The sequence below is a fragment of the Etheostoma spectabile genome, chromosome 21 (assembly GCF_008692095.1).
Source record: "Etheostoma spectabile isolate EspeVRDwgs_2016 chromosome 21, UIUC_Espe_1.0, whole genome shotgun sequence".
NCBI classification, from domain to species: Eukaryota; Metazoa; Chordata; class Actinopteri; order Perciformes; family Percidae; genus Etheostoma; species Etheostoma spectabile.
Genome location: NC_045753.1, coordinates 20,335,558 through 20,345,741, shown reverse-complemented (window position 1 = coordinate 20,345,741; position 10,184 = coordinate 20,335,558). Strand labels below are relative to the sequence as shown.

Below are 10,184 nucleotides of genomic sequence, written 5' to 3'. Positions count from 1 at the left end.
GCCTGCTTAGATTGCCCCTGCTGACTGAGAACCTATGGCTGAGTCCACATCTCTGTTTGCAGAACTGTTGATCTCTGATAAAGAAATTGAAAGTTGCACTTCAGTATGTTTGTGTGGCCTGTGGTTGTAGAGCCTTATTATGAGATAGCAGCCTGCATGCAAGATTTCGGTGTTGAATTTCCATGTGTTATCCTGTACAGGCTCTGTAATCCATTACTTTGGAAAATGGAGGGGGTGAAATTGTATAACAGGATGGCAGGAATACACAAAATGCAGGCCGTGCCTGAAATCATTCACTACTCACTATATAGTGGGCCAATAGTGAGCAGTGAGGGATTTCGGACACAAGCCGACCATTTTCATGGCTCAGCAAAATGTTCTGAAAGAGGGAATGTATTTGCAGTGACACTGGTCTTATGCTAAAGTATCAGGTGGATATTTAACATTTTATGACAAAATGTGTAATTTGAAACCAGCTTGTGGCTTGTAATACACTGAGTTCAATGATGTAAAGAGCCTCTATTACCCTCCTGTGGAACAACGGAAGCAGCACATAAACAGCCACGTTGTTTCAAACAAATTCCATCCATCTATTCTCTGACAAATTCCTTAATTAAAAATATAACAGAGATCAGGAGGAGCCAGCTGCCTCTTAGAAATGGTGATGACGCATTCAAGTCACAGTGGCACTCCTTTGGGGATTGAGGATGGGAGGTTGCAGGCGGAGGAGCTGGACATCTGAGCCAGTCTACAGCGATGGATTTAGGAGTGACGACAGCTTGGTTCAGTCTTCCGTTCTGCAGCACCCAGTAAAGGTTGTCCTTGAAGAAGTAGGCATCTCCTAAAGAGCAGCAGGATAATAGTGATTTCTAATTTAAGATCTATTCTTTTTCCATTGATTGAACACTTCATACCATCATACCAAAATGCAATTACCCTTAAAAAAAAAAACCTCAGTGGTTTTGTTTATTTAACTAGCACTCGTGCCAGAAACTCCTCACATTTATGCCTCTGCTGGGTGCTTATGTTACCTTCTCCCCAGCTGATGATGTCATCCATGTGGGCGGGCACTCCCTCCCAGAGGCTGTTGTCTCGCGGGTAACCCGACTCTGGCTGTCTGGTCACCTGTTCGCCCACGCGGCTCTCATCAAACCTCCAAAACTCTCCACCACTGAACAGGTAGGTCTTGCCGTTGTGGGCCCAGATGAAGGCTGCTTCCACTCTGTCCACCAGCACCCCGTTCTTTGTCCTCATGCCCCAATCGGAGAGGGGCCGCGGGTAGCCGCTCATAGCCACTGTGTCCTTGAAGACCCAGTACTGAGATCCTGGACAGACGAAGGAAAGTGTGGGAATGGATCTTTTTCACAGCAGACATGACTTGTCATAGTAGGAAAAGCACAGCTGAAATTGATAACCTTAACAATGGGCTCAATTACATCAAGAGTCCCAGTAAGATATTTCAGTGAGTCAGCATGCACAATGCCAGGGCCTCTCCTAAATGGAATGCAGGCATTGTAAATGTTTTTTTTTAATGAACGTGCTTTCCTACTATGACATGTCAACATGTCTGATGTGAAAAAGGTCTATTCAGAATCGACTTGTCTAAAAGAAGTTTGTAAACGTTTTGTGTTGTAAGGGTAGTTGGTATTGCAATGCAATGATTGCTACTTGACATTTTTAGTTAAACAAAGCTCTTGTTCTACAGGGACCATGCTAACATTTCATCTTAACATCACAAAGATGTGAAAACAACCATTCAACACTCTCTGTTCAAAACTGCAAGATTTATTTTCTTACCAATAAAGAAGATGATACTGCTGTCGCTCTTTCTCTCGTACACAGCGTCAACTTTATTGGTTCCTTGCGGGAGGCCGAGCCAGAAGTTTTTGATCTGAGCCGGATTGAGGGACACCAAAGACCTGTCTTGCTTAATTCTCCAGAACTGTTCACCTTTCAAAGAGAAGCAAGTGAACATGTGTCACTTCAGACACGCACTACAGATGATAAAGAGGAGTCTATATATGAAGCTAAAATACCAGCCAATTCTAAATATTGTTTTCTTAACTGGACAATGTACAAAATGATTTGGGAGATTTTAAAGTACATTTTTATTTTGTAAAATGTCTCTGTTTTAAGCATTTGTTGATGGTTACCTTTAAAAAAGAAGACCTCTCCCCTGATATTTGCGACTGCGTCAAAGCCTCCCTGACAGCGCTCATGGAATAAGGGGTCAGAACTGGAACAGAAAAAATTCAAACTTATATTTCACAGGATGTAGTTTAATAAAGACTCACTAGAGGGCAAAACAAGACCAAACTGTCACAGTGAGGATTGAGCAGAAGGTCTTTATCTGCATCCACTGGTCTTAGACTCATCATGATTTATCAGTACACTGAGTGCATTGATGGGATATTCATAGTTTGTAAATGCAAATGATAAGTGCTTATGGTCTGGATGAATGTGCAGTAGCTTTTATTGTTTCCTCTGGCTCTACTCTACTCACGGCTGTGTTGGTCTTGGAGGAGGTGGACTGGGCAGGCGTGGGAGGTCAGGATCAACACCCCCCTGTGGTCCCCCATCCTTCACACCTACAACAGAGTGGCAAAAGCAGACAATGTTGAAGAGGCGGTGAAAGCTGATGACAGCACTACAAAATTTGTGCAAGCAACCTACATTCTCTTCAGTAGTCAGGGGAGCTTGACTCACATGACGCAAACACTTTATATTTAAGACAAGGAAGGAAACTGTTGAAATCCCCGGTAAGTGCACCTTTACACACACATTATTTCCAGATCACTGAACTATTTTATCAGAATTTGTTTTTTGGCTTGATTGGGTTTTTTATTGCCTTTTATAGCATTCATTGAGCTATAACGTGATTCACTTGCAAATTACAATTAACATTTAAGAATTTTGATAAACCTTTACTTACTACAATACAAACTATCATCACATACACAATAAGAAACATTTGTATTTGGAGATTTGTAGCCATGTAAGTGGCGTGGTAATGGCAATTTTGGTCTGCCTGATGGTTGGCTGGTCTAAATTATTGGCACAACTATTTGATGGATTGCCATGCAGTTTGCTTCAGATATTTATGGTGCCCATTGGTTAACCCCTGACTACCCACAAAACTAATAACATTCATATCAACCTTAGCTGTCCTCTCTGTTTATGTCAGTATTTTCATAAGCCCAATTAAAACCATAGAACAAAGCATTTGGAGGACGGCAACGTCCTGTACAACTGCGTGAATATACAGGAAGCCATTCTAAGCCCCGCACATGGGTTTACGTTTTCATCTTCAAACTAACATGTCAGACAAAAAGACATTAATAACACCACATATCATTAAGTACTGTACATTCATATCACTGACACTGATACACTGTACCAGATTGTAGATTGTCCAACAGCTTACATACCATAAAGCTGCTGGATGGCCAGCTTGTCGTCAAGGGCCAAGCGGAAGTTTTGAATGTCTCCTACAGGACCCTGGTAGTACGGCCTCATGATGGACGGATCAGTGGAGGAATGAGACAGGCCCAGCGCGTGGCCAAACTCGTGCACCGCAACTGTGAACAGGTCTATGCTGCCACTGCTGTGACCTGAGGAAGTGTGAAGAAAAATTGTTATTGGAACACACAAACAACCATAATTTGGATGTTTGATGTCACTGAATAGGCAGACATCTTTACCTTTTTTGATTTATTCACAGAGGTTTCCTTTTTTTAGATTAAAATGTATCACTTTTTCAATATCATTGTACAGACTGTCATCTTGATAACAGGTCTAAGTCATTATAAATCTCTCCATCATGATTCCAATCATACCTCCATAGTTCCAGATCTCATCATCATCAAAGTGTGTGTCACCCGCCACTTCGTCTCTGCCGGGGAAGAAGGCGTGGGCCAGGGTGCCACCCTGCCCGTCAAAAGGGTACCCGTCGTTGTGAAGCGAGCGAGCAAAAGTCACTCTGATGTCCCCCCCAGCTGCCGCCCGCCCGCTGTCACCCGGCAGCCGACGGAAACTCAAGGGAGCGGCGTCGCTCCAGGCTTTGAAGGCGTAAGTCAGGATGTTGTCCACCACATTGTCAGGCATGCTGGGTGAGACAGAGGCTGATGGGTAGCTGTGAACACTGCAGACAAGAATGGATTTTTGTTTTTTAACAAAGTTGTAGACTGTTATGTTTTGATTATTCTCTGAAATGCTTTACAATGTTCCAAATTTCACCAAGATTGAGTTTTCAAAAGAGTTACAATTTCTATAACTGAAAGGGATATTTTGCTTTTTGACAATTATGCAATTTTTCCTGCTTAATAACAAATTTAAGAATAAATCTGGCCACATTTTTTATTTTTCTGATTATAAACAGATCCAATACAAAGACCAAAACCAACAATGGAACATAATGTATGTTTTTATGTAAGGCTTTGTCCTCTTTTTACATGAGCTACCCAGGGATGCAAAAAGAATTTTAACCCCAGTAGTAGCCAAAACCTGATACAGCTTATTGTGTATATAAATCATTTGTACCACAGTGCTGCGTTGTTAAACTGCACTGGGTGACATGTTTCTATCATTAATTTGAGAGTGGGCACTGTAATTTAAAACAACCCTGCATACACCATCCTGTTGCTGTAAACGCTCACACATATTGTGCACTGAGTAATGCAGCTGTTTTAGGAAATGACTGAGCCTTCCTAAAAATAGTGTGACCACATTCTTTTTCTATTTCAGTACAAAGAAATTGGCTTTAGACTAAGTGCGTTAGACAAGGTAGGAAGGTCCGAGAGTATTTAGCGATGGACAAACGCATCTGTCCCTTTAATGACGCTTTTCAACCATAAGAAAAATATAAAATAGCACCATCATTATTTTATTTCACTGTTTAAATATGTCTTATTATGTCTTGTGTTTGTTTTCTCAATGCCTGTTATGTAATTAGATTGAGAAGCTTGTGTGACTTTGGATAAAAAGAACAAAAAAACAGTACACTTCCCCAAAAAACTTCCTCTATTAAGGTATTTAATAACATTGTCGGCATGAAAACCAAACATACTTTGGTATAATTCAAATCTTTTTGGCATCCGATGTAACGGCTGTCATTTTTTACAAATGTAAGAAGGAAAAGCCGCAATTGTGAAAAATACACTAAGCTTGATGATTCATACAGGGATGATATAAAGTCACAATGTGACATGCATGACAGGAAACACACCTCCATGTGAGGTCTGTCTTGTGCCACTTGAGGCCTGACAAGGCATATCTCTTCCTCCTCCTCTTCCTCCTCAGCATGTTCTCATTACCAACAATATCAGGCAGAGAGCATCGCGGCGTGGACATGAGTTTGAGGGTTTCACTGTCTGAAAGAGAAGTTGATCACATAAACTGTATGCTGAAACTAAAGAGCAGATTAGAGGAAGTTGACCTCATTTGGCCCATAAAATCTCATATTGTCCTGATAGTTTAATGTTGAGAGGTTGTTACCGAGCACCCCAGTTTCGTGGACTCCGCCGAATCTCTGCATGACACGAATGGCTTTCTCAATCCCGTCTTTAGTCTGCAGTTGACTTGTGCGTGGGTCCGGAGGAGCAAGGTAGCCATACCTGCTCAACCAATCCTGTACAAAAAAACAAGGAAACCAGAGGACATTTGGTCATCTGTTGTTTTTTCAGAAATGACAACACAGCACAGGATGAGGGCCAATAAACAATGAACCATAAGCTTCACCAATAACACACTCCTAACCAAAGTGAACCAACAGTATTGCTGAAATCCATCTCTAACACAAGTTCAATTCAATTATAGCATTTGGCAGGATGCGGAGGCACTTGCAGTAACAATAAAGATGACAGAACCATGACTAGAAATAACAGTTGTGGCATTTGAGAAGAGTTGACTTTAAGATTACAAGCAAATGCCGATGTCATGCGGAGGCTATTTGTTATTATAGATCAGACCCAGTATGTTTTTCACAATGCAGTGTGTCAGCCTTTTAAACTCATTAATATTACATCATCCTGTACTTGTTGAGTGAGTTGCTTGATGGCATAAAGGCAGTGCAAATTGATAATATGTTCTATTCAGAACAACTTCATAGAATGGACTGGATGGGAAAAAAGATGATTAATCTGGTGTGGTATGTTCCTGTTAAGCATGCATCTATGTATCTATGTCAAACCAAAGACTGTTCTTAAAAGGGATTTTGAACCCTATGCTTCTTCCTGTATTGCCTCCACCCTTCTAAGGTAGTTACAGTTGAAAGGAAGAGGTGTTGGCTCACTCTCAACAGTTGTCTTTCAGTGGTTTCACACTGCAACGCATCTCCACCTAAAATAAGTTTTGTTTTTCATTAAAATTTTCTTCTGATTTTATTTTTCATACACATGACATACTGACGTTTACATCCAAATTTAACAACAATCTCTCTGAGGAAGTGTTTGAGTGAAGTGACCCTGGGAAGTATGCCGTTTTCCGAATTAAAATCAAATCGTTGTAATGTATTACGTGTACACTGCAACAAAATAATAATAATTATAATCATCTAATTAGGGTTGTATTTTTCTTCCAAACTTACTTTTTCCTGAATAAAGTATAAAAGGTCTTAATGGCCAAAATATAGATAGGATGCCTTTTCTTTTGTTTTTTAAAAAGCTCATTAGTCATATGGACACTGTGCACCAACCACTTTGCCATATGTAATTTCCTTTATGACACCCTTCTCATATATCAATCAGAGAGAAGTCTGTGCAAGACTGATGCTAAAAAAGGCCCCACACATATTCACATGTGAATGGTAGAACCCATGCAAGCAAGTATGCAAAGTGCCTTCCCCCCCCAAAAAAAGACTGCTGATGGTTTAAAATCATCCTCCCTGTGTGAATACATATTTGTTATTAAATGGACATGGGTAGGATTTAAATTGCTTGTTTGGCACAAAAGTCAAATCAATGTTAATGTCCTCAACTAACTGTCACACACGTAAGAATCGCACTGAACATAAACAAGTCTAGCCTGCAGAAGAAAAAATGTCTAATAGAAAATTTGACAATTATGATGCCAAGTAAATAGGCATTCAATCACACAACAGGCCTACATAATTACAACAATGTAGAGTTTTAATAGAATACAATTACATGTTTCTCTCTTTCTCTCCCTCTTTATCTCTCTCTTTTAAACTACTCACCACAGCTGTGCTGTAATGCGCTGGCACCGCTGATGTGCTTCCCGGAAAGGTCAAAAGCAACCACAGCAGAAGACCCAACTCCATTCCAGTCACTGCAAAAAAACGCTCCATTATTTTTTAGAACACTTGTTATTTGGAGAAAACAGAGACATTCCTCATTTCTAATTGCATCCGTTTCCTCCAAACCATCCCGAAAGCCAAGAGCACTGAAACAAAGCTCACCGTTGTTTCTCCTCTGAAGCTTCAGTCTCTCTTGGGACTAGGCTGGGCTGATCGATCAGACGACTCTCTCTGGTTCTGTCCTCCCTCCTCCCCCTCCCTTCCTCCCTCCCTCACAGTAGAGTGAGTCGCTGAGGGTGGTTGGCATCTTCTTCATTTTCTCTAAATTTTCTTTAGTTTAAATGATTTAAACCTGATTTTGGTTCCACTTTCTACCATTTGTAAAGGGTTTGTTGTGCAGCCCCTTTCCAGAAGATAAGGCCAATTAGCCCACTATCTTTCTGAGTCAAATATTTTAAGTATTTGTGCAAAGATTTTTATATTTTATTTTTTGAATTTTGTAAATTTTTTACCAGAAATGACATAGATAAAAGAGAAAAAGAAAGAGAAAAGAAAAATTTCTAGCTTCTGTTGAATTTGGGTTTTGTTTAAGACAAGAAATAAATGGGGATCTTTTTTTTTTCTTGCTTCCGTTTATCATTCGAGATAAAAACAATTCTCTCCAGGTGTAATGTGGCAGTCCACAGCTTCACTGGAAGGAACTTCAACTTTCACAGAATTAAAGGAGGCATATAACTTGTTTTCTGCTTTTACCCCAGAATGTTGTTGAGGAGCAGTCACTGGATGGATCATGAATTAAAGAGCTAAAAGGCAAAGTCATGCTATATTGAGATGGATCAATAATCAGTCGGACATGGCCTAATTGACCTATTTAGCTACCCAGAGGGCCCAAAATTTTGGTATTTCACACTGTGGTCATCTCATAAAAGACAATCTGATTTCAGAAAAAGCATCATGTGTGTCACATTCTGCCTCTCTGTCCCTCCCTCTCTCCAGCTACATTCCCACTTCCCCAAACCCGTTCATATCTATTCTCTTCCTGTCCACCAGATGCCCTCAAGATGAGGCTGTTCGAGATGAACTCGGCCTCGCCTGTAAGTGGACGAGAGCGGCGGCGCAGCAGGGGGGGGCGTGACAAAAGCTGCGGTAAAGTCGACAGTTCCAGCCGATTCCAGCCGCCTTCAGGCTGGACAGGAAGTGATGAAAACACTGTGGTGCGATTCGATTTAATAAAATATAATCAGACCTCATAACAGTGGTACACAGTCTCCAGTTGTTTTAGTTATGCAGAGTAGCTGGCAAAGTGCTCTACATGCGACCTGTTGCTGATTTTAAGAACAACAGATGGAGATGATCCGTGATGTGAACGGATTTAGTCTCTTTGACTTCTAAACTTAACTATCAGCCACACAACATGTGTTCTGGACAGAATAAGTCTTAAATCAGACAAATAGCAATTAAAATCGCTCCGATTCTAAAACAATAAAAAGTTTATATAAAACGTCATCATGTTGTAAACCAATCAGGTGTTAAATCAGTGAGAAGCCGGCGTTTCCCAGCATGCTCTGGGTCCGCCTGGGTCCCCTGGCTCTTGTCGAACGATCCTAATAGGCCGTTCGAGATGAGCCAGGTCTGCGCAGAATCGATCAACGGCGATCGGCGCCCGTTGCATGCCGGTTAGATTTGTGCCGACTTGATCCCGACTTGCTCTGACGTCATGCAACCGTGGGCAACGGAAATCTCACGAGAGCAAGGCGGCCGCAGTCTGAGACGCAGGCGGCGCAGTTGCTTTTCACCGACTGCAAGAGCCAGGCGGACCCAGGCGGACCCAGAGCATGCTGGGAAACGCCGGCTTCTCAGCTGATTTAAACCTGATTGGTTTACAACATGATGACGTTTTATATAAACTTTTATTGTTTTTGAATCGGAGGGATTTTAATCTATTTGTCTGATTTAAGACTTATTCTGTCCGAACACATGTTGTGGCTGATAGAGACGTTTAGAGAGAGAGACTAAATCTGATCAGATCACGGATCATCTCCAGTGTGTGTTAATTAAAATCTGCAACAGATCTCATGTAGAGCACTTTGCCAGCTACTCTGTCATAATTAAAACAACTGGAGACTGTGTACCAGCGGTATGAGGGGTCTGATTTATTTATTAAATCGAAATCCACACAGTGTTTTGTCACTCCTGTCCAGCCTGAAGGAGCTGGAATCGGCTGGAAACAGTCCGACTTTACCGCAGCTTTTTGTCCCCGCCCCCCGCTGCTACCGCCTGCTCTCGTCCACTTTACAGGCGAGGCGCAGTTCATCTCGAACGAGCCTAATAGGCCGTTCGAGATGAGCCAGGTTGCGCAGAATCGATCACCGGCGACGGCGCCCGTTGCATGCCGGTTAGATTTGTGTCGACTTGATCCCGACTTGCTCTGACGTCATGCACAGTGGGCAACGGAAATCTCACGAGAGCAAGGCGGACGCAGTTCTGAGACGCAGGCGGCGCAGTTGCTTTTCAACGACTGCAAGAGCCAGGCGGACCCAGAGCATGCTGGGAAACGCCGGCTTCTCAGCTGATTAAAATGATTGGTTTACAACATGATGACGTTTTATATAAACTTTTATTGTTTTGAATGGAGGGATTATTGCTATTTGTCTGATTTGAAGACTTATTCTGTCCGAACACATGGTGTGAGGCTGATAGAGACGTTTAGAAGTCAGAGAGACTAAATCCGTTCAGATCACGGATCATCTACAGGTGTTGTTAATTAAAATCAGCAACAGGTCGCATGTAGAGCACTTTGCCAGCTACTCTGTCAACTAAAACAACTGGAGACTGTGTAACAGCTGTTATGTGGTCTGATTATATTTATTAAATCGGAATCGCACACAGTGTTTCTATCACTTCCTGTCAGCCTGAAGGAGCTGGACTCGTG

At 41.8% G+C, this 10,184-nt stretch overlaps 1 protein-coding gene across 1 annotated transcript; it reads right to left on the bottom strand.

The window, feature by feature from the left end:
• Window positions 1-29: 29 nt before the first annotated feature.
• On the bottom strand, window positions 30-7,523 carry mmp25b (matrix metallopeptidase 25b). Its single transcript, XM_032502646.1, has 11 exons — window positions 7,415-7,523; window positions 7,193-7,284; window positions 5,494-5,626; window positions 5,225-5,369; window positions 3,837-4,141; window positions 3,429-3,611; window positions 2,504-2,588; window positions 2,154-2,236; window positions 1,798-1,950; window positions 1,032-1,325; window positions 30-841 (listed from the first exon to the last, which is right to left on the bottom strand). The coding sequence occupies exons 2-11, from the start codon at window positions 7,274-7,276 to the stop codon at window positions 591-593; spliced, it is 1,716 nt and encodes a 571-aa protein (XP_032358537.1). The 5' UTR covers window positions 7,277-7,284; window positions 7,415-7,523; the 3' UTR covers window positions 30-590.
• Window positions 7,524-10,184: the final 2,661 nt, after the last annotated feature.